General features: G+C 51.1%; 1 protein-coding gene across 2 annotated transcripts in view; it reads left to right on the top strand.

Moving 5' to 3' along the window:
- LOC102449237 (protein HIRA-like) overlaps positions 1–24532 on the top strand; it is a 179704-nt gene that overhangs the window by 104088 nt on the left and 51084 nt on the right. For both annotated transcript variants that reach the window (XM_075918058.1, XM_075918057.1), the window contains 3 exons: positions 918–1122; positions 6791–6895; positions 18398–18546. In XM_075918058.1, coding sequence (XP_075774173.1) covers positions 918–1122; positions 6791–6895; positions 18398–18546 — 459 coding nt within the window. The remainder of the gene's footprint in view (positions 1–917; positions 1123–6790; positions 6896–18397; positions 18547–24532) is intronic.

The raw sequence follows: 24532 nt of genomic DNA, 5'->3' as shown, positions 1-24532 counted from the left end.
CGGTGGCTTGGCAGGCTGGATTCGGCCCACAGGCCATATTTTGCCCAGGCCCGACATAGAGGCTATCAACCTTTCCAGGCTAATGTACCCCCTTTCAGGAGTCTGATTTGTCTTGTTGCCCCAAGTTTCAATTCATTTAAACTACTTGCTTACAAATTCAGACATAAAAATGCAAAAGAGCTATTGCATAGTGGTACTTAACAATTGTTCACTTTCTCATTTTGGCCATGTAATTATGAAATAAATCAATTGGAATTTAAATACTGCACTTACATTTCTGTGGATAGTATACAGAGCAGGTTAAAGAAGTCATTGTATAAAATTTTCATTTGTCCTGACTTTTAGTGCTTTTTATGTAGTCAGCTTCAAACTAAGCAAATATCTGTATGAGTTGAGATATTCCCTGGAAGACCTCTGTGGACTCTCAAGGGTACATGTATCCTTGGGTGTGTCTAGACTACAGGGTTTTGTCGACAAAAGTGGACTTTTGTTGACAAAACTATACCTGCGTCTACACTGCCGCTGAATTCTGTCGACATAACGTCGGCAGAACTCAGCAGTTTTGTTGATGGCGGTAAACCTCATTCTACGAGGAATAACGCCTTTTGTCGACAGAGTTCTGTTGACAGAAGGCGTTATTGCATCTACACTGTCCTTTGTGTCTACACTCTCATGTCAACAAAGCGGCTTGCTTTGTCGACAGAGCTGGCTGTAGTCTAGAGGCTCTTTGTTGACAGACGCTTTGTCGACAGTATCTGTTGACAAAACTTGTGTCAACAAAAGCCTGTAGTCTAGACATACCCTCTGTGAGGTACATTGTCTTTTCTGTCCACTTCCCAAAGTCAGAAGGGACATGCGTGGCAACTTTGAATACATCTTATGTAAATTATGAAACTAGCCTTTTATTTTTTATGCAGATTGAAGGATCAGAATTTAATTAAAGAGAATGAGCCCAAGGATATTCTGGAGAGCAGCAGTGACAGTGAGGAGAAGATTCCAGCTACTAAACCACTGGCACTGCCTAAGCGTAAATTAGAACTCGAGGGAGAAACAGTAGAAAAGAAGAAGAAAGGCAGACCTCGAAAGGACTCCAGGCTAGTCCCTGTGACTTTAACTGTTCAGGTAACCAGTATGTCAGTAATTTAATGTGTATAATATTAACATTTTTTATTTCTACTATTCATTTACTTAAAGCAAAATGTTCTCCTTGCATTAGATTAGACAGAAGGTGGTCAAGTGAAACCAGGAGTGCTAAGGTTCCTCAAAATTTTGAAGTTAGTCCTCTTGCTTGATTTTTACCTTTTTACCTGTTCTTAAGATTTTTAAAATAAAGGTGCCCATAATGTAACACATCTGTGTGCTGTGCACATACAAATATCACAGTCACTAACTAAACAGTATGTATGTAGTATTGGAGTTAAATGCGGGACCTTGGTTTCAAACACCACAGATGTCTGCTGCTTGAACTAAATGAGAAACTCCTTCAGCTCTCAGCAGTGAGATTCAAGAAGGTAACATAATTATAAGCACTTCAGCAGGTATGACCTTCCATTCAGTAGAGCTACATACCTAGCTAGTACATTATGGGAATACTTCCCATCCTTTTTCATTACCAACATTCAAAGGCTGGTCTTGGCCTGAAATATGCTGGCGCTTCCATTAAGTGTATATGGAAAGTGGTAAAGATGATATAATGCCGAGTGTAATGACCACATATTGTTCCTCACAATTCTGAGCAGCTAGGATAAAGAGGATATTTACTCAATGGCTGCGTCTAGACTGGCCAGTTTTTCCGCAAAAGCGATTGCTTTTGCGGAAAAACTTGCCAGCTGTCTACACTGGCCGCTTGATTTTGCGCAAAAGCACTGACTTCCTACTGTAAGAAATCAGTGCTTCTTGTGGAAATGCTTTGACGTTCCCGTTCGGGGGAAAAAGTCCTTTTTGCGAAAAACTGTTGCGCAAAAGGGCCAGTGTAGACAGGTAGCTAAGACTTTTGTGCAAAAGCAGGGTAAATGGAAAAAAGCGGTTTGGATGCTGGGGGACCCTGTAGCTGCCCCGGACTTCCTGGTAACCCAAGCTCTTAAAGCAGACACAGGCTGCTGAGCGCACGTGGCAGGAGCGTGCCTCAGACCTCTGGCCTGAGGTCTGCCACAGCGCCCCTGTCCAGCATGGCAGCTCCAGGTGCTCAGCCACCCGCACCCCCAGCGCAGGAGGCCCCCAGGGGCCACAAATGACGGGCCCCATCCTGGTCCTCGGGGGAGCTGGACAGCCTGCTCGACCTCTGGCAGGAGGAGGAGGCCCTCCATGAGACCCGCTCCCGGCGCCGGAACGCCGACATCTTCACCCGCATGGCCCAGCGAGCCAGCGAGGGCCAGGGGGCAGGAGCAGACACCTGCCCCCACTACGACCGGCTCCACGCCATCCTGGGCCAGCCAGCCTCACAAGCCCCGGACGTGCCCGTTGACAGCAGCGTGCGCCCCCCCGTCACCAGGACCACCAAGGCGGGGGAAGGAGACGACAGCAGTGCGTTGGAGGATGAGGCCAGCACTGCCACCCAGCAGGCCCCCTCCAGCAGCCCTGACGTCTCCCGCGCATCCTCCGAGGCCGGGGAAGGATCCACCGGTGAGTCTTGCCTTTTGCACTCACAAGGGCGGGGGGTGGGGGGAGAGCCAGGCGCCCAGAGGGGGGAGGGTCGAGCATGTCACTCAGGCCATGTGAGCTGCACGCTGTGTAGCATTAGGCAGGAAGCAGCACATGCAACCACGTGCAGCCTGGTGACCGAGTGGGATGTGGCCGCGGCAGGCAGCTCCAGGGCACGCCTGGGACCGTGCTGCTCACACACATGCGGCGGGACCAGGGGGAAGGGTGGATGCCGGCTGGAACCAGCCAGGGCCCCAGGGACTCAGCCCAGAGCCCGCCCCTCCGCAAGGGTGCAGCACGCAGAACGGCACACTGCCCCATGCCTGGCTGTGAGGCACAGCCAGCTGCTCCTGGGAAAACCGCAGCATCACAGCCCTGTGAGCGTGGGCCCCACTGAGCCCCTCGCCTGCTCCCGGTGCCTTGGCTGGCTCCCCGAGGGAAGTCCCCACTGCGGCCACACATGTCCCTGGGCTACCAGGCTTGCGGGAGGGATAGTGGGAGGGAGAAGGGGGGGGGAAGTGCTCGGGCCGCCCTTAGGGCCGCCTGAGGTTTGCTGCTAGGATGAGACACCGCCCCCCCCCCCCCCCCCCCCGTCACTCTCCTGGTTCCGTCCAGGAGATATCCCACGCGATGGGGATCTGAGAGCCCAGACCACCTCTGCCAGACGTGCTCCCAGGCACTGTGTGGGGATGCATCTCGCTCTCTGTCAAACACCAGTGATTAGCCCAAAGCCTCACCGCCTCCACCAGCAGGGAGTTCCACAGGTGAACACAACACATGCGCCATCCCGCCCTCCACGGGGCCAGGACACAGACCGGTGCTTACAATACTGGAGGGAGGACCCTACTCCAGGGGTGGTCCTCCTTGCAAACATACAACACGGGGGGCAGAGGGGAACCAAGTGGGCCCAAGCCACACTACTGTGGGGTCACCTGGGCTCAGGGGTGGAGGGTATGGGGTGTGGGGACAGTGGCCGGGCTGCCTGCCTGACCCATCCTTTCTTCTGTTCCCTGCAGCAGGACCAAGCACAAGCCGGGGACCCTCCAGTCCGGCAGCGGCGGCACCCCCAGCTGCCCAACCACCGAGGTGGCGGCTCCGCCACCAGGACCAGCTCCTTCTGCGCCACGTGCAGGCCATCGAGCGCATCGAGGCTGCAGTTAGGCAACGCATCGAGGGGGACCTGCAGTGGCGCCAGGAGGCCTGGGCCGCCTTCCAGGCCCAGTGCACGAGGATGGCCGACTCCATCGCCACCCTCACCGCCCACATAGCCCATGCCATTCATTATGGCATGGCCTTGCCCCATGCCCCCGCCATCCCTCCTGTAGCACTGCCCATGCCCCCGCAATGCCCCCTCCTGCAATAGCCCCTCCTGCTGCTCCTGCAATAGCTCCTCCTGCCCACCTCCCTGTGCAGCCTGCCCCAATGCGGCCTGCCCCCCATGTGCAGGTCCGCCCCCGCAGGAGCGGTCGCAGGGGCCACCCCTCCCAGGAGTAGCTCCTCCCCCTCCCGGTTAAAGGTCTCCTCCCCCTCCCCCTCCCTCTCCCAGTTGAAGGTCTCCTCCCCCTCTCCCCCTTGTAAATAAAAACATACAAGTTTTTCAGTTGAAAACAAAACTGTTGGTTATTGTGTTACTCGAGGTAACTTTAATAAATGATTTGAGATGCCAATTAGCCAACTAAATTTAAGAGGATTGCAGAATGCGGACACCAAATACCATATCTATCACCGGTTGTTCCTTTAATTGGTCATTGGTTTGTGGCGCATAAATAAATACTGACACTTTTAAGTAAAATTTAAACCACAACTATATTAACATAGATAACAAACAAGTAAGAAAGGTTAAAAGACGCACACAAAAGAACACGTACATAGTATAGACACAGGGACGATTGTAGTGTTGCTGGCAACCTCAATCCTTTGGTCCTTCCGGGCCTCAGGAGAGGAACAGCCAGGAGATCCCTCGAAGACGACTGGAATCGGGAACACTGACTCGAGCCTTCCGCACGAACCACGAATCCTCTTCCTGTTCTTCGGGACAGCTCGGACAGGCGATGGTGGCTAAACCCTAGCCTAAACTAAAAGAAAAACCCTAGCTACTTCAGACACACCTGCCGAACATGCACGATGACGGCCGTTGTGCTTGGAACTGACGCTTTACAATTGGGGGGAGGTGAGGGGAGGGGGAAGGGTAGCGGATGGGAGGGAGTTGTATGGGGAAACCGAGGCGACCCTACTATGGGGCTTGTGTGAACATGCCCATCAGGGCCTCTTGGATGTGTACGGCATCCTGGTGTGCCTGGCGGATGGCAGCTGTGTGGGGCTGGAGGCGGGCACTTACTTCCCCCGGCGGGAGTTGACTGTCGGGGATATGCTTGTGCCCATCTGCGTCATCGGGGACGCGGCCTACCCCCTGATGCCCTGGCTAATGCGACCCTACACAGGGTGGCCGAACCAGAACCGGACCCGATTCAACGACCGCCTCAACCAAGCCCGAAATCAGGTGGAGCTCGCCTTTGGCCGCTTAAAAGCCCGCTTCTGTTTGCTCACCCGTCTCGAGATGGGTGAGCGGAATGCAACAGAGGTACTGGCCGCGTGCTGCGTGCTCCACAACATTGTGGAGCGGAGTGGGGCTGCGAAACAGTCTGGAGTTGCAGAGGATACGGGCGTCGTGTGCCCTGCCGGACCAGCCCACGTAGACGTCCAGGAAGCGGCCCTGGTGGTCCACGAGGGCCTGGAGAACAATAGAGCAGTACCCCTTCCTGTTCGTGAAATGGGCTGCTCGATGCTCCGGGGCCCGGACGGGGATGTGGGTGGCATCCAGGGCTCCCCCGCAGTTGGGGAACCCAAGGGCTGCGAAGCCGGCCAGTGTAGCATCCACATCGCGCAGGCGAATCACTCTCGGGAGCAGGAAGTCGTTGATGGCGTGGATGACCTGCAGAAGGGTACAGAGAAACACAAGGGAACACATCACATAAGGCAAGGGTGAGTGTGCGCTCTATTGCGCCCCCCCCGACGTGATTCCCTCTGTCCTCGCGCACGCACACACACACACACACCAGGGCCCCCACGCCTCCCCCCCAGCAGGCCTGTGCAAGGGAAGGACGGACCAAACCCCTGGGTGACTCAGCCTGGCTGCTCCTGGGCATGGAGTGCAGCACCCTCCCCCCACCCCACTCCCCCTGGGACTTACCTCCATGACGATCACACCAATGGTGGATCTTCCCACCCCGAATTGCTGTGCCACCAATCGGTAGCTGTCCGGGGTGGCCAGCTTCCATAGCGCGATGGCGACCCTCTTGTTCACGGTGATGGGTGCCCGCAGCCGGGTGGTGGCTCTCTGGAGCCATGCACACAGCTCCAGGAATGTCCGCTTTCACGTGTGGAAATTCCGGAGCCGTTGCTGGTCGTCCCATTGTCCGAGGACCAGCCGGTCCCACCAGTCTGTACTGGTGTCCAGTCTCCGGAGTGGCCTCTCCACGGTGGGGTGGGGATGCCACAGGGATGCCATGGCCTTCCTGGTGAGGGAGTCCAAGGCGATCTGCGCCTCCTGGTCCTGGAACACGAGGGCACCAGCCTGGAGCACCAGCTGCAGGCACTCCAAAATGGCCGACAGGGGCCAGAGCAGGCACATGGCCACCCCTGGCTCCATGGCAGACAAAGCAAGGCGCAAGAAACCAAAACCAGGAAAAAGCAATTGGGGGCCAAAGGGTGGTGTCCAAAAGGCAGAGGGCAACCACCAAACCTGCTAGGAGCTGTCAGTCCCTGCAAGAGGTCCTAACACACGGAGCAGGAGACAAACGGCTGTCCAGGGAGATCCCTTTAAGCACGTGTCTGAACGGGGCTCCAGCCCCGCCCCCGGAAAGGGCTGGTTCCCTTTTGCCCTCTTCAAAATGGTTCTGGGCTTCTGCTTTTGCGCAGCCAATATGTATTTTAAAAAAGGAGCTTTTGCACGAGGTTTTTCTGATACGTGTTTGAACATTTGTTGAGATTTCCCTCTTGACAACACAATCTGGACTGGGATACAACTGTACTGAGACACGTTGTGAATGAATGATAATCATATGCTGTTGCATGTGTTCGTAAGGGGTTTTGTTGTTTGTTTTTAATTGCTATGTTGACCTTTTTTCTTTTTTTTCTCCCGCCCCCCCAGTCCCCAGCTGCCCTGGCCTCTGAGAAGGATGCCACTTGCATCTCTGCACCAGCATTAGCACTTAAACTGCCAACCCCAATCCCACAGAAATCGTTTACATTGCAAGTAAGTGGATGACACCAACATTGTTTACTTAAAAGGCATTGTAGTCAGTCAGGATTTACTGCCATGGCATCCAAACAGGTCTCTAGCTCTGTCAGGGATGATAACCAGAAGGCTGCTTGCATGTGTGCTTGATGATGTGGGCCCAATGACCACCGCAGACCCCAAGAGGGCCCCTAAAGACCACAAATCAGATAAGGATCGAAGGTGCCAGGCCAGGTTTATTGTAAAGCCAAGTACAGTAGTAGTCATCAGTAGACTCTACTGAACCACCACACATATGTACTCACACAATGGCCTCAGCTCAAACAGTGGGAAACTCCCACTGCCCCCCACCTGGACAAAGACTGTCCCCCAAGACACCACTTTATATACAGGCACAAACAAGTTACACATCACTCCTGACATGTCAGGTTGCCACCCTCCGATGCTACTTAAATACCACCCATCACCCTGTACCTTGTGGTTTGACTAGATCAGGGCTACTCAACATGCGGTATGAGGCCGGCAGCCCGTTTGTTTACAGCCTGCGGTGCAGTTTGGATTTACGTGGGGCTCAACACGTGGCCCGTGGGTGGGAGCCAAAACAAAAAAGTAGCCAATATAATGGTCTTCTGTTGATGTGTTTTAGTAGTTAGATTCCTCGACTGTCATTGCTCACTAAGGGTGTGTCTAGACTACATGCCTCCTTCGACGGAGGCATGTAGATTAGCCAGATCGGAAGAGGGAAATGAAGCCGCGATTAAAATAATCGCGGCTTCATTTAAATTTAAATGGCTGCCCCGATCTGCCGATCAGCTGTTTGTCGGCAGATCGGGGGAGTCTGGACGCGATGCCCCGACAAAGAAGCCTTTCTTCATCGACACAGGTAAGCCTCGTGAAACCAGGTTTACCTGTGTCGATGAAGAAAGGCTTCTTTGTCGGGGCATCGCGTCCAGACTCCCCCGATCTGCCGACAAACAGCTGATCGGCAGATCGGGGCAGCCATTTAAATTTAAATGAAGCCGCGATTATTTTAATCGTGGCTTCATTTCCCTCTTCCGATCTGGCTAATCTACATGCCTCCGTCGAAGGAGGCATGTAGTCTAGACACACCCTAAAAGTGCTGTCGTATGGGTGGAAATCGGGGAAATGTTGCATTTTATTAATATCAGCAGAACTGACTTAAATGGGGCCTGCGTGTTGTGTAGTCTTGCCTTCATCTTTGTATTCATGCCCGTCAGTGTGAGAGAAGCTATTTCCATGTACATGCAACCACACTTAAGTTGTGGCCCTCGGCATGTGCTGTGAGTATCATTGTGGCCCCCGGGCCTTGCAAAGTTGAGTAGCCCTGGACTAGATCACCTCTAGCCATCATGCTGTCATTTTAGGCCCTTTCCTGAACCTGGGTCTGTATCTGTGAGGAGTGGGTACCAAGGTCTTTTTTAATGAGCTGGTGGTACCATGTGATTTCCACTTATGACCAGTACCAATGACTGTTTTACAGTTGGTACCTAGCACCAATTACTGGTGTACACCTGGGCCTATTACCAATTCGTGTTTTGCACTCTCAGCCCTGTTTGTGCCAAGTTCTGTGAGCAGGGGCCTGCCTCTTGCTCACAGCTTAGCTTTGCTTTTTAGCCATATTTTGTCCAGTTAGCTAGGCCTCAAACCAGGCCTATGCTGCACGGGCTTTTGTTTTAGGCCCTCATATTACTACAGGCATTTCCCCCCAATATTAGTTTACTTCCTTAAAAATATCCTTAAGACACTCAGAATAGTTGTATTAAACTGAAGGATTGGAGCAGAATCTCTTTGCCCTGTCCAAGAAGGAGCCTTACCCACTCCGCTTTCTTCTAAGATTTTTCCACTTGGCTCCTTCCTACCACTGTAGGTCTCCCAACTGTCTCTTCCCCTTCCCTACCTGACTTGGCTTTGGGACCTCAATAAATCACATGCACCCTCTGGCTTCTGACTCCTTACCTAGCTGCAGAGGCAATGCATTTCAGCAATTCATTTCTTCTTTTCTCACCTAACTTGGCCTACAAGTTGTCAGGAACAATATCCCTGATGATGCCACGGCACACCTAGTGGCTGAGCTGTGTGACTTTGTCCTCACCCACAACCGTTCTTGATTTGGGGACAATTTATACCTTCAAGTCAGCAGCACTGCTATGGGTACTTGCGTGGCCCCACAGTAAGCCAACTTTTTTTATGGCTGACCTAGAACACATTTTTCTCAGCTCCCATCCCCCAGTATCCCTCCTCTACTTCCACTAAATTGATGACATCTTCATCATATGGATCCATGGGAAGGAGACCCTTAAAGAATTCCAGAGGGATATCAACAATTTCCACCACACTATCAACCTCAGCCTGGACCAGTCCACATGAGATCCACTTCCTGGATACTACAGTACAAATAAATGATGGTCACATAAACACCACCCTATACCAGCAACCTCTCCTGACTGCTATTCTTACCTACGTGCCTCTAGCTTCCATCCAGGACACATCACACAATCCATTGTCTATAGCCAAGCTCTAAGATACAACCGTGTCTGCTGCAATCCCTCAGCTGGAGACAAACACCTACAAGATCTTTCTCGGGTAGTCTTAAAACTTAAAGCTTCAGGGGGTAGCCAAGTTAGTCTGTACAAGATAAACTTAAACAACAAATAGTCTGGTAGCACTTTAAAGACTAACAAAACATGTAGATGGTAGCATGAGCTTTCGTGGGCACAGCCCACTTCTTCAGATGACGGGAGTGGTGAATGTCCAGGACCAGAATAAATAGGGAAGAAGGGAGGGGGGTGTGGAAGAAGGAAAAATGGGAGGCGGGGGGGGGGGGGGGGGGGGGAGACAAGAAGAGGCAGTGGGTAAAAAAAAATCAATGGGAAAGCCGAGCTGCAATGTAATAGGAAAAACAAATAGTCTCTAAGTACCTAAAGACTGGATAGTCAAGAGGCAGATAAGAACCATTAATTAGCAAACAACAAATAGTCAGGTAGCACTTAAAGACTAACAGAACATGTAGATGGGATCAGAGATTCTACATAGACAAAGAACCATTGCCACCTTCATTGTTTGGTAGGTCGATAATGACCTAGCCATCCAGTATCTTTATTCACTCCATAGGTGTGAGGATTGAACTTGTGAATGAATTGTAGTTCCAGTCCTTCCCTGTGTATTTGGCTTGTGGAATTGGTCTATAACAGATCTTCAAGTAGCTGTTTTGTTAATGAATGCCCAGGAAGATTAAATTGTTCCCCAACAGGGGATATCTGATGTGTCCATTAAGTCTTTTCCGTAGGGACTGTCCAGTTTGTCCAATATATAGCAGTGCGGCATTGCTGGCATAGATTAAATTACTGGATGTGCAGTTAAATGAGCCTCTGATTTGGTGGTTTATGTGGTTGGCTCCAGTAATGAATTCGTTTGTATAGATAGGTGGGCGGAGTTGGCACCGTGGCAGATTGCAAGGCTGGGTTTAAAACTTAAAAGACCCACTTGGGGAAGTGAGGAAACAGATTGACAGAGCCAGACAAGTACCTAGAACTCAGCTACTTGAGGCCAGGCCCAACAAGGAAAATAACAGAATGCTACTGGTGTAATATACCAAGTGGGTCTGGTGGCACTGCTGAGAGGGTCCAATCAGGGCAAACTGCTTAGAACCAGGACTACTTACAACCCAAGACTGGGGTCCTCCTCTATAAGGCACCAAACCAGTCACAGAGCATTTCAGCTGCCAATCTGGCCAGCAAGAAGTCTCACAAGCAAAACCCCTTAGACACCCCAGCTTCACCTGTGCCACAACCAGCACCACTCCTTACACAGGTGAGAGGTTGTAAAAACCAATCTTACTGACTCTGAGCAGGTTCTCCCAGTCCCAAAGGACCAGCCACAGTCCCAGGTCAATTTATACCTGCGATCTTACCCACAAGAGCACACTGGGCCAATCCTTTGGAATCTAACATCTAAAGGTTTATTAATGAAAGAAAGAAAAGGTTGAGAATGAGATTGCAGGCTCTTACCAGAGATGTAACATCGAGAATGGGGGCTACGTCTACACTACGAGTTTTCTTGGCAAAAAATATGCTAATGAGGGACTCATTTGCATGAGTCGCTATGTCATTTGCGTATTTTCTGCCGATCAGCTTTTTTTCGCTAGGGTTTTTGTGCAAAAACAAGCAGTATGGACGTTTTCTTTTTGTGCAAAAACCCCTTTTCCCGCAAGAACATTATGTCCCAAAAAAAGAGGTTTACCGATCTTGCGGGAAAAGGGGGTTTTGCACAAAAAGAAAATGTCCACACTGCTTGTTTTTGCACAGAAACCCTAGCCTGGGGGGGTGGAACTGATTGGCAGAAAATATGCAAATGAGATCACGACTCATGCAAATGAGTCCCTCATTAGCATATTTTTTGCCACAAAAACTGGTAGTGTAGACGTAGCCTTGATGATTGATGTATGTAATGTGCTTTCTTTAACAAACGTCCAGCTTATGTCAGGATGGGTCAACAAATCCTTCTGGACCCTCTGTCCTAACCAGTGGCGCTTCTGGAGCGGAGGGCCGGAGTGAAGACAAGATGGAGGCACCCTCAGGATACTTTTATAATCTTGCCCATGCAGAGGGAAAACCCATTCTTCTGCGTGCTGGTGCCTCCCAAAATAGGCTGATCACATGACCCGCAAACCAGTTTCTGTCCTTCTTAGGCAAGGAGCCATGGAGTCTCTCGGTGTCCTTCTCAGGCAAGGGGCCATTGTGTGCTCCTCGGGTGTCAATTGGCAACCCTTTAGCACCATTGTCCATGTAGTATCGAGCAACTGCCCCTCCCAGCAGAGAACATTTAAAATATAAATACAAAGTCCGTATTCATAACTTTACACACACAGGGTACATCTAGACTACATGGCTCTGTTGACGGAGCCATGTAGATTAGTTTACTCGACAAAGGGAAATGAAGCGGAGATTTAAATAATCGTCACTTCATTTAAATCAAAATGACCACTGCGCTGTGCCCTCTCTGTCTAGACAGGGATCTACCGACCCCAGAACCCTTTGTCGGCAGATCCTTTATGCCTCGTGAAACGAGGCCCACGTTTTGACCCCACCCCAGAACCTTTGGCGGTGGTGCACAAAATCCACTAACCCCGGAACCCCAGAAGAGTAAATCTGGCCTATGGGAAGCCCTGAACTTGAGTCCTCCCTGTCCCTCTGTCCTCCCCCCGCCATGGCTCAAGCATAATTATATAATGGTGCATTTCCGTTAGCAGCTGGTGGTCCACGGTAATGTTTGCATTGAGCCGGGTGGGTCACGGACCAAAAAGTTTGAGAACCACTGCTGTAGGGGAACACTTGAACTTCCCTGGACATTCAGTAATGGATTTAAAAGTAGCCATTGTTCTACAAAAAGAACTTCAGAACTTGATTACAAAGGGAAACAGCTGAACTACATTTGCAAATTCAGTACAATCCAATTAGGTTTGAATAAAGATTTAAGTTGGTAATGCACTACAAATGCAACTTCCCCTCTCTTGATAGTCAACATCTCCCGATCAGCAGCAGTGAATGAGCCACATCCACCTTGACTTGATTAGCCTCATTAATACTTAAGAAGTAACTTTTTCTTTTTAAAAACTAACAAATAGTCTGGTAACACTTCAAAGACTAACAAAACATGTAGATGGTGGTATGAGCTTTTGTGGGCACAGCCCACTTCTTCAGATGACCGGAGTGTTGCAAGTCCAGATCCAAGAATAAATAAGGGAAGGGGGTGGGGAGAAGGAAGAAAAATTGAAGGGGAGGAAGAAAAAAAAGACAGAGAGTAGATAAGCTTCAGAGGGATAGCAGAGTGAGTCTGTAACAGGAAAAACTATAAGTTTGTGCTCTGTCATGACTCCCAGCTAGACTAGGGATGTTAAATATCTATTAATTGAATAGTAGATTAACCTCATGAATTCTTATCGGTGAGTCGCCTAGGGTATGTCTACACTACAATGTTAGTTCGAACTAATGGACGTTAGTTCGAACTAACATTCATAGGCGCTACACTAGCGCTCCGCTAGCTCGAATTTAAATCGAACTAACGGAGCGCTTAGTTTGAACTAGGTAAACCTCATTTTACGAGGATTAAGCCTAGTTCGAACTAGCTAGTTCGAATTAAGGGCTGTGTAGCCCCTTAATTCGAACTAGTGGGAGGCTAGCCCTCCCCAGCTTTCCCTGGTGGCCACTCTGGCCAACACCAGGGAAACTCTATGCCCCCCTCCTGGCCCCGGACCCTTTAAAGGGTCACGGGCTGGCTACGATGCCCGTGCCAGGTGCAAGCCTGCCAGCACCCAGCCAGCAGACCCTGCACCTGGCACGGCACAGAGCCACCCACCCGATGTCCCCCAGCCCACCCCCTCTTCCCGGGACCAGGCTGGCGGCTCCCGGGAGCTTGCCCGGGACCGCAAGAGGCGGGCACCTTCCTGGGCTAGTGCAGACATCGTGGACCTCATCCACGATCTCCGCACTAGGCACAGGAAAGTGAAGAAGAACTTTCTCTTACTAGTTTGAAGCCTGCTACCCATTCCTTTCCTTTGGTGTCCTCTAGTCCTTCTTTATGGGAACTCATGAAGAACTTTTCTGAATGCACCCTCTCCACCCAACCCCTGCTTTTAGAGACCTCTATCCTGTCCCTGCTCCATCTCCTCTTTTCTAAGCTGAACAGTCCCAGTCTCTGTAGCCTCTCTTCATCTGGGACCTGTTCCCAACCCCTGATCATGTTAGTTGCCCTCCCCTCTCCCAGCCTCTCTCTTCCCCTCTCCCACCTCCTTTTCCCAGTCTCCCCCAGTTTTGTTCAATAAAGACAGTCAATGTTGGAAGAAACGTTATCTTTATTTTGTACATCAGGAAGGGGGGCTAGGGAAGGGTAAGTGGAAGGAGGTGAGGGAGGAATGGGGTACGAGCCCCCGATGGGGAGGACTGGGCTGGTTCTGTGGGCTTCTGGGGGTGGAAGCTCTCCTGCAGCCCCCCAATTGCCCCCTCTCCCCAGATGGCAGCCTGCGGCAAGTGCAGCCGGGCTGATGGCCGAGTGGTGTGATGTGCCCAGTGTGGGCACTCAGGGCACTCCAAGCCAGGACTGGTTTTCAAGCGGGGCACCCCTGAGAACTGTCTGTCCGGGGTGGGGGTCGGGACCCTTTAAGCACAGCCCTCGGCTAGCCTGAGACAGCATCTCCACGCTCTAAGTCCTAACCTGATGCCCTGCCGGCACTGCTTCCAGCCATCCTTAACCCCGCTTCAGGGTCCACTTAATGTGGACATGCTAGTTCCAATTAGCAAAACGCTAATTCGAAGTAGTTTTTTGTTCTAGACGCGTTAGTTCGAATTAGCTTAGTTCGAATTAACTAATTCGAACTAAGTTAGTTCGAACTAACTCTGTAGTGTAGACATACCCCTATTCTGTAGTTCCTGGGGGTAGGGCTGGCAGCCTGTGTGTTCCATCCCCACTTCCGGGGAGCCCTCTGCCACCCCACACTAATGCCTCTCTATCAGTGGCAACAGCGCAGAGTGCCAGGCAGGAGCTGGTCCAAGAGGGGAGCCAGTTTAAAAACCAAGTCCCCTCACAGACCAGCTGCCTGCCACCATGCACTGCTGCCTCTGGTACAGGGCTAGCAGCAGCCCCTGTCTGGGGGTGAGGTCTGAGCTCCTGGACCCAGTACGAGCTGGAACTGAGCCACGCTGCCTGCCCGCCTGGCTCCTCATATGCTTTAAATGCAGAGCCACAGCGGTAGTAGGTCCCAGACTCAGTGCAGGCTGGGACTGAGCCATGCTGCTGGCCAGCCTGCTAAAATATTTACTGCGGGGGGGCTGGGCGGGAAGAATGCATGTCGTCTATAGCATTAACGTATAAGCTTTTGCTTGCCGGTTAATCGACAAGACTATTACATCCCTAAGCTAGACAGCTTGTGCCTGCAAATTTGTGAAGCAGGATTTTATCCCAGCTCCCGGCCGGCCTGGGGGGAGCAGATTGCACAGGGGTGGGTGGGGTCGGTGTGTGTGTGTGTGTGTGTGTGTGTGTGTGTGTGTGTGTGTGTGTGTGTGTGTGTGCGCGCGCGCGCATGCACGCACTGGCATCTCTGCAGTGAGGTGGAGATAGGGACACCCCCAAACCAACTGTCCCCGACTCACTTGCTGCCGTACTCTCTGTCTGGATTGGAGGCTGAAAGCAGGCTGAATAAGGATGGGGTGCCAGGACATTTGCGTGATTACATTTCCAACAGTTTTGTTGTTGGTTGTCTCTCGGGAGCTGAGGAAGACATGTTGTGCTTTTCATTTATGGAAACGCATGATGCTCCAGAGCCCAAAGGTCGAAACAGTTTACATAGATGTTAATGGCTTACGGTAAAATAATTTTATTTTCTTAACAGAATTTTCTGGAGTGTTGCAAATATCGCTGATCTTAATGTTTTTTTTTTTTTTATTTTAAATCCTGTGTTATTACAGGTTGGACCTCGCTGGTCTGGCACCCTTAGGACCTGACTGGCCCTGAACGAGGGGATTTGCTGGAACCGGGGGAGGTCCCTCCCCTCCTGGCCTGTGCTGCCACTGGGTTAGGGGCCAGCTTGTCCCTGCTGCTGCTCCCCCCCCCCCCCCCCCGGGGCTCTCTAGATGCTTCAGGCCCTGCTTGCTGTAGCTCCTCAGCCACTGGAGCCAGAATGGGGCTGAGGCCAGAGGTCGCTGGCTGCTGCTGGGGCTGAGGCTCCACGGCCACCGCTGGGGCTAGAATTCCCCGCTATGCCACCCGTCTTCTTCCCCCCACATGGCTACCAGACAAGTTGCTGGTACCCCCTACAGCACTCCTGCCCCACCATCAGACCTCCCTGTGCCTGGGCTCTATGGTCCAGGAACATCTGTGTTCCATGCTGGACCATGGATGTTGCTGGACCAGGGAGTCCCGATTAAGGGAGGAACAACCTGTAATTAATACATGGTACAGTAAAACTCCAATGGTCCGGCATCTGACGGTCCGGCACTCCTGATGGTCCGGCACCATCAGGAACCCGGAAGTGCTCCGGGCAGCCGCACCATTGGAGCTGCTCTGCCCCCAGCTTCCCCGATTCAGCCGCTGCTAAAACTGACCAGGGCTGAATCCAGGAAGCAGGGGGCAGAACAGCTGGGGTGCTGCCGGGTAGGTCCAGTAGCGCTGCCCCTCAGGGCTGCGGGACCAACCCAGCAGCACCCCAGCTGTCCCGGATTCAGCCGCTGCTGAAATTGACCAGCGGCTGACTCCAGGAAGCCCGAGACAGAGCTGCTCTGCCCCAGCTTCCTGGAATCAGCCGCTGGTCAATTTCAGCAGTAGCTGACTTGGGTACACCTGGGACAGAGCAGCTGGGGTGCTGCTGGGTTGGTCCCTGCAGCGCCGAGGTTTGGCGCTACCAGACCAACCCAGCAGCGCCCCAGCTGCTCTGCCCCAGGCATCCTGATTCAGCCGCTGCTGAAACTGACCAGGGCTGACTCCAGAAAGCCCGGGGCAGAGCAGCTCTGCCTCTGGCTTTCTGGAGTCAGCCGCTGATCAGTATCAGCAGCGGCTGACTTGGGGACACCTGGGGCAGAGCAGCTGGGGTGCTGCTGGGTTGGTCCAGTAGCGCCGAGGAGCGGCGCTGCAGGACCAACCTGTTAGCACCACAGCTGCTCTGCCCCAGGCGTCCCCAAGAGCAGCTGGGGTGCTGACGGGTTGGTCTCGCGGCGCCAAGGGTCGGCGCTACCGAACCAACCCGGCAGCACTCCAGCTGCTCTGCTGCAGGCGCTCCCAATTCAGCCGCTGCTGAAACTGACCAGCAGCGGCTGAATCGGGGACTCCTGGGGCAGAGCCGGACTATCAGAAGGGAGGGATATGAGGGGGTCTGGGGTAGCATCCCCCCACCCCACCCCAGACCCCTCATAGCCCCCCCCTTCTGATAGTCGGGCATATCTGATAATCCGGCACCCCCTGGGTCCTAAAGGTGCCGGATTATCGGAAGTTTACTGTATATTGTATTGCATGAACGCCAGATCTTTGCTATGTGGTAGGGTTCTGGCTCTTATGAGTCAGAAGTAGCAAGTACTAGGTGTGATGCTAGTTGTTTTGTAGGCTGAAACCTTATTTGCAAGCTCTTTGAAACATGCATCTGTCTATAAACCCTGACGCCATGTGTTAATGTGTTCTGGGGCCTCCACTCTTTGAGTTGGTGACACACACAAGGTGAAGGTTTCAAACCAGGAGAACTTTTATCTGTTTATACGGGTCTCTGTTTCACTTGTTCTTCTATGGCGTGGATCCTAAACATTCCCCAGAGAAACTGTATAAGCCTGAGTGAATGCCTTTCCCTCTCCTTTCCAGTGTCACGATATTGTATTAGTCATGCTCTCCTTGCAAATACTATTTCTAGTTAACTCCATAGATTTGTTTAGCATCTTAAAGCTGAGCTATGTGTGGATAATATGCATTGTGGTGTGTTTACTAGCTTGAGTTGTTAGAAAGGATGATACAACATGTACTCCAAGGGTGTAGTGTTAGTTTTCTTTGTTTGATTTCATATTAAATATCATAAGCATTGCTCCTTGTTAACTGTCCCTTGTTTTAATGTTTTCTTCCACACCTATGGACTATTTTTTTTTAAGTATGTTTTTTGTTTGTGTTGGTGGTGCATATCCACACAGTACCTCAATATTGGTGTTGCACATGAGAAATTTCAACCCGCCCAAGGATAGAAAATGTGAAAGGGAATACTGGTCAGCACCTAGAGCGGTGGTCTCCAACCTTTTTTAGCACAAGATCACTTTTTGAATTTAAGTCAATCCAGGATCTATCTCAAACCCAGATACCCCTGCCCTGCCCCTTTTCCTAAACCCTGTCTGTGCCCCACCCCTTTGCCAAGGCCCCGCACTCCTCAATCTGTGAAGATGGGCTACAGGGGAGGAGGACAGAGTGATATCTGTGCCCCCCTGCCTCTGTCTCCCCCACCCTGCTCAACAAGCAGGAGGCTCCCTGGGGCAGCTCTGAGGCTTTGGGAAGGAGCAGCACTGCAGTGCGGGGAGGGACAGCTGAAGTGCTGGCGCTGGACAGCCTCCCAGCCAAACTAATCAGGATAACCTGTCAGAGGCTCCAAGATCTACTAATAGATCCTGATGTACTGGTTGGTGACCACTAACCTAGAGGGTCTAACATAACATTGACTCATTGTACTACATGCTCCCTTGTTTGTGTGCTTTTACCAGAGAAGTATGGCTTTGATTGCTAGAATTCTCAAACTATAGCAGTATTAGCCCCATTTGTACTAGATTTGGTATCCAGAAATTAATAAACCTTTTTTTTTTAATTGATGGGCTCAAAATAAACAAATTATTGATGGAGATTAGCTCTTGGAATCTCCTTCCTTTTGAAGTAACATGGAGTATTTTGAGGATATTTTAAACAAACTTGTATTGTTTCAATCAGACTCCAAGTTTCCACTGGGCCCTACTTTGGACCTACATTCTGTGTAAAAACATGTTCTTTTTTCAGATAAGCTCAGATCCCTCCATGTATATTGAGGTGGAGAATGAGATGGCCGCTGCGGGATGTTCCAAGCTGAGCAGGTTAAAGTGTAATCGGGAAGGCAAAGAATGGGAGACTGTTCTCGCCAGTCGAATTCTTACTGCAGCTGGAAGCTGGTAAGAGAATTTGCTTGTGGAAGTAGGAACCTTCAGTAAAAGAGTAATAGTCCTTTGAGATGGGAGAGCATTTAGGGTTGTATTGTTATACTATTAAACAAGTGGTTAGTGGAAAGTTTATTCAAGGTTTCATGTGAAAACTTGCTACATTAAAAGTATGTAGGTATTTAATACTTCAGTAGCTTCAGAGGATATTGCTACCTATTTGTCTTTCTTTTTTTTAATCCTGTGTGTATGGCATAGTTTGCAAAATGTTTACATTCATTATTATAGTGCATTACAGGATCCCTTATGTTTATGGAGTCGTGTGATTCTTTATAGTGCGGCGCATCAACCTAAGACCTTCCTGTTGGCCCACTCTGAGACACTTCTGTTCCTCTTTCCTCTTCTTGTAGCATTAGTAACTTGGGCCATTGGCTTTTCTGATCATTGTGGTTGGCTGTTTTTATCATTACTTCTTTTGCAACCTGTACACAATGCTTTCATATTAAACATGTTATATGAATAAATATAATATGCACTGTATGTTCTGATGGCAGCTTCACTAGTGAATTGGCCTTTAGGGTGCTAATGTAATCAAAGTCTTTAAAGCATTCCATGTTCCTATTAGCCAATTAAAATACTTTTTGTCAGACATTGCATTCCTCCATTAAATTCCCCCATTAGAGTGGACTGTGTGATTTAGAACTAACAGTTGTTTAAATGGCAAATGCCACAATGACTGGAGATTGAGAAGAACACTTTTTAATTACAATATTTTTGTGATATACATGTTTCCTCAGGGATACCTGTAATTTCTCCTCCTTCTCAACAGTAGGCTTTTATTTTTGCATCAGAAGTTTAAATTAACCTGTGATATCTTGTTGAGGTCAACTATGAGAGAAGTACCCACAAGTCTGATTCACAGTTCATCTGAACCTTTTTCTGGTTTCACACCCTTAAGAATTATACTGAGGTTTGCATTGGAACAAATTAATAAATTACAGCTGAAATCGATAAATTGTACTTGGTTTTACATGGAAGCTGTTATGTTTTTGAGGTGTAAATGTTTTGCAAAAACTCTCATTGGCCTAAGTTGATTCAAACTCCAACCCAAGAGCACCACAAGGTTAAGTTAGCCTGGCCTCAGTTTCAAGCTTGTTAAGAAGAGGTTGGTTGCAAAGTTTTATGTACAGTTATCAGAGCTCTCCTTCACATCATGTCCTTTCATCCATAACCAGAAACTGCAAATTCCTGATCATTAATGTACATTGTCCAGTGTTTAGATTGAAGCATACCTTAGAGTAGGATAGAAATAAGAAGTGTGTAAAATGTAGGCTGAAATCTCACATGCCCTTTAATGAAGGAGGTAGGACGTGCTCTTTATACAGCATAAGTGTTGCCTCACTGATCGAAGTGCTATCCAACACCATGTTTTAAACATGCACTATTTACTTCGAAATACCGGGTCCCTGCTGCGCGTAGACGCGGGCAGTTAGTCCGGACTTGTAAATTTCAAAAATGGCGACCGGCCGGGAAGATGCAAATGAAGCCCAGGATATTTAAATCCCGGTCTTGATTTGCAACTTCGAATGCCTACATTAACCTCCCTAGTTTGAACTAGGGGGCTAGTGTAGACATACCCCAAGTGATGTCTCCATGGGTGCTCCAACTGTCGGTGTCGGGCTTGTCCCGGCACCACATATCGAAGATCTTTCAAGCAGTATCTGGTTGGGCCACGCATGTGCGGTACGGGGCGCATGCGGTTCGCACCTTTTGGAGTTCACACGTGCGACCCAACTCCCCTCAGTTTTCCTCATACTGCCCTCATTCGCAGATGGAATCTGATCCTCTCCTCCTCTTGGAATTCCTGTAGATAAGAAATTAGTTTTAGTTTGTTAAAATTATAGTTATCATTTCTCTCTTGAATTTGTTTAATAAAAAAAAAATTATTCCTCATGTAAATAGTTTACAATGTCAAGAGACAACGCAGCTACAACCAAGCCTCGTATCGGCGCGCGCTCTCAAAAAAAATAAAAAAAATAAAGGCTTAATGGTAATAGTGAATAAAAGAATAAGAGCCTATTGAAATGCCTGGCTCTCCTGGATTCAAAAAGTGCGACAAATGTCGTGACCCTATGCCAGTATTGAATGGCCACGGGTTATGCATCTGCTGCGTGGGAGAGAGAGACACGTCCCTCAGAAGTGCGTTCACTGTTGCAGCCATATGGTCAGGTTCCGGAAGGACAGGAAGCTTAAGACTCCAGATGCTACTTTTTGATAAAGTACTAGAGCCACAGACAGCCAAGGAGGGGAGTACTCAGCAAGAGACCCCTGCTAAACAAAGGAAACAGACAGGCTCACCTTCATCTTTGCCACCTGCAAAAAACAGAGCTTCTCTAGCCTGCTCTCTACCTCCCAGAATTAGCATGGGAGATAAGCCAGGCGCCTCTGGCACCGGGTGACCCCGGTTGCAGAGCCGAAAGAGAAAACCCCGCAACCCTTGGCACTGACCACGCTGGCACTGATGACATCAGATGCCCAAGAACTGGACACAACATGAGCACTGGATACACCACAGGTACCAGCCAAAACACCAGCACCGACGAGAGTGAAGTCAAAATCCGCCAGCACCTTGACTCATTCTCCCAGTCCGGAACGGGTGCCTTCTCCACAAGCACTGATGCCCTCTACAGCAGCATGGCCTGCATCAACACTGTTGGCGCATTCTTCTTCTTGCCACCATCCTCCTTATAGTCAGTTATGATGTCCCGGTGCTGGGGGATAGACAGTGTTCAAGGTCACCACAAGAGGGTTTTCACAGGCGATACCCCTGAATGGCGACAGACTATCCCTCGTTCACTGAGATCACTGGTCCTTTCACATTACAGTGATTATGAGGATGATTGCAGGAGTGTATTCTCCTCCCCAGCTAGACCAGCTATGCCCCATGAGCGCCACCGACCACGTTATTCTCACTATTCTCTGTGGTATCCAAAATGCTCTTACCTCACACATTACTCATCTCTGTGGTCTCCGTGTATGCACTGGGCACCATCCAGACATCGTTCGTTGCTGCCATCAACACTTGCCTGTAGGTCAGCACCAGCCTCCCGTGTTTATAGTCCTCCCCCTCCTACGGAGGATTTGGAAACTGAGAAAGGACAGATCATTGGCAATGCTGACCCCGACCGACCGGGAACCTCTCCAATGGATAATTCATCTTCCTCACCGGATGAGGTGGTCATCTTGGACGATACATCTCCCACCCACAATTTAAAACAATTTCAGGATCTTTTCAAGAGGGTTGTTGTGGCGGGTTTTAAGGGTGCGAGCTCCACACCCCGTGGCTCCCGCCCGCGCCCCGGGCCGGGGCCGGCGGAGTGGGGTGGGGCTCCGCGAACCCACCGCCTTTGAGAGTTCAGTTATCCCGTCCTCCGGGGTCCATGAGTGAGTCTGGTCCCGGGTGCGATCACCCCTCGCCCTGTATGGGGCCGAGGGGGCTCGGCGGACCCGGTCCGGTACCTTCCCAGGCGGCCCCCGGCCGGGACCCGGCCGGGGCTCTGGAGCCGTCCCTCTAGTCCTGGTCCCTTCCTCTCGGTCCCTTTCGGCAGGGGGAGGTTGGGTAGTGTGTTCGGCTATTGCCGCCTTGAGGACCTGCGCTGAGGTCGGGGTGTGGGGAGTGGGGGACCCGGGCCCGCCCTCACCACCGGGTCCCAGCCCGAGGCCCTAAGTGAGGTGGGCGCTTTAGAGCGATCCCCCCACGGCAGGCGGGGCAGCCGCCCGAAACTCGCCTGCCCACGGGCGCCAAAACGGTCCCGCCTCGGGCTCCTTCCACTCCCCCGCCGCCGGCCCCCTGGGCCGGCGCAAGGGTAAATCACTTACCCCATCGCAGCCGCCGTGCCCATCCCAGGGCTAGTCGCCAGCTGCCGGCGTCGTCTCCTCTCGTTGCCCGGAAGGCCGGGTGCTTGGGGTGCCGGGAAGCCAGGGTGGCTGCCCTCTCACTCCCCCCTCCCGGAGCGTCTCCCGGCCCCTGTTATGGGCGCGGGCGGGTGACGTCAGGGGCGCAAGCCCCGCCCCCTCCGTGGCTCTCCGAGCCGGCTCCCGCCAGAGCGCGCCCGTGGCTCCGCCCCGGGACGCAAACCGTGGCGCCCTAAGCGGGCGTTTCGTGGCTGCCCAGGGCTTCCCCCGCTTCCCCCGGCGCGCGCCCGCCCCCGCTTTCGGCTGCGGCGGGGTTGGCGGCGCCGTGCCGAGCGGCTCTCGGCCGTCTGCGGCCGCCGCTTCCCGCTCAGGAGGGGGGGCCTCCCCCGCTCCCAGTGCGGACCCCGCTGGGTCCGTCACAGTTGTCATTAGTCAAGAGGTCAACCTATCAGCAGCGCAAGGGAAAACAACATAGGCTCTTGAAAAACGTACAGCCATCTGCGAAAACAAAGATCGCACTCCCAATTGATGAAGCCATTATGGAGGTGGCGGATAAAGTATGGCAAACACCAGCCTTGGCTCCCCCTAATAATAAACGTGCGGACAGAAAATATTTTGTTCCATCGAAGGGCGTGGACTTCTTATTCCTTCACCCACAACCTAACTCTTTGGTCATCCATATCGCAAACCAAAGGTCCAAAAATCCACAGTATAAGGCACAAACGTTTGGACCTATTATACAGAAAAATGTACTTGTCATCCACACTACAACTACGGATAGTGAATTACACTGCTCTACTCGCCAATCATGATTTTGATAATTATGCCAAGCTGACCAAGCTAATGCAACATCTCGCTGACAAGAGGCCGATCCTGAAGTCCATAGTCCAGGAGGGGTACATGACCTCTCGTAACGCCCTGCAGATGGCATTGGATGCGGCTGATACAGCAGCATGGGCAACAGCTACGTCAGTGGTTGAGATGTACCTCGTGGTTATGGGCGGCAGGTGTTCCCAAAGACCTGCAAGTGAAAGTTGAGGACCTGCCATTTGAGAAGCAGAAGCTATTTGCAGCAAGGACAGATGAAGTCCTTCATTCAAGTAAAGACTCACGCACTACACTGCGTACTTTAGGAATGTACACATCACCGTACCATAGGAAACTATATACATCCGATCAGAGACCGAGACCTCTCCTACACCAGACAGCAGAATAGACCTTTCAAGCAGACTTGATCCAGGGCAAGGAACCAGCGTAGCTGCGCCCCTAACAATCGAGCACCCAGCCAACAGTCCTCCAGGCAGCAAGTTTGAGGGCTTGGTCAAGAGCCAGCACGACCCCTCCATTCCTTCAGTGCCTCACGATCGTGCGACTTTCCATCATCGCCTACGCCCTTTTTATGACCAGTGGGCAGCAAATAACTACAGACCATTGGGTCCTAGAGATGGTAAAATGCAGCTATTCCATTCCCTTTATTTCAGTGTCCCCAACTTCCCCCACCCTCCCCGTCTCTCTTCAGAGACCCCTCTCACAAATCACTTCTACGTCAAGAGGTGAACCACCTCCTATACATAGGTGCCATAGAGACAGTGCCCGAGCAATATTGGGGCAGGGGATTTTACTCAAATTATTTCCTTCAGAAAAGAGGATTGAGGGTTGGAGGCCCATCCTAGACCTACACCGCCTAAACAAATACCTACTCAAACAACGGTTCAAGATGATTACGCTTACATCTATCATCCCGGCACTAGAGGAGGGAGGCTGGTTTGCAGCCCTCGACCTCCAAGATGCTTACTTCCATGTAACCATACACCCAACCCACAGACGTTTTCTCCACTTTACGGTCACCTCAGAACATTTTCAGTATCGAGTCCTGCCCTTTGGACTCTCTTCTGTCCCCAGAGTGTTTTCAAAGACCCTGGCCGTGGTAGCAGCGCATCTACGTCACGGGGGTATCATCATTTTGGTCCTGCCAAAATGATGATACTTGGTCCTGCCATGAGGGCAGGGGACTGGACTCGATGACCTCTCGAGGTCCCTTCCAGTCCTAGTATTCTATGATTGATTTTTTTTTTCCCCCCCTACC

This window comes from Pelodiscus sinensis, unplaced genomic scaffold (genome assembly GCF_049634645.1).
Source record: "Pelodiscus sinensis isolate JC-2024 unplaced genomic scaffold, ASM4963464v1 ctg112, whole genome shotgun sequence".
In the NCBI taxonomy this organism is placed as follows: Eukaryota; Metazoa; Chordata; order Testudines; family Trionychidae; genus Pelodiscus; species Pelodiscus sinensis.
The sequence above is the reverse complement of the archived record's forward strand: the minus strand, read 5'-3'. Positions and strand labels throughout refer to the sequence as shown.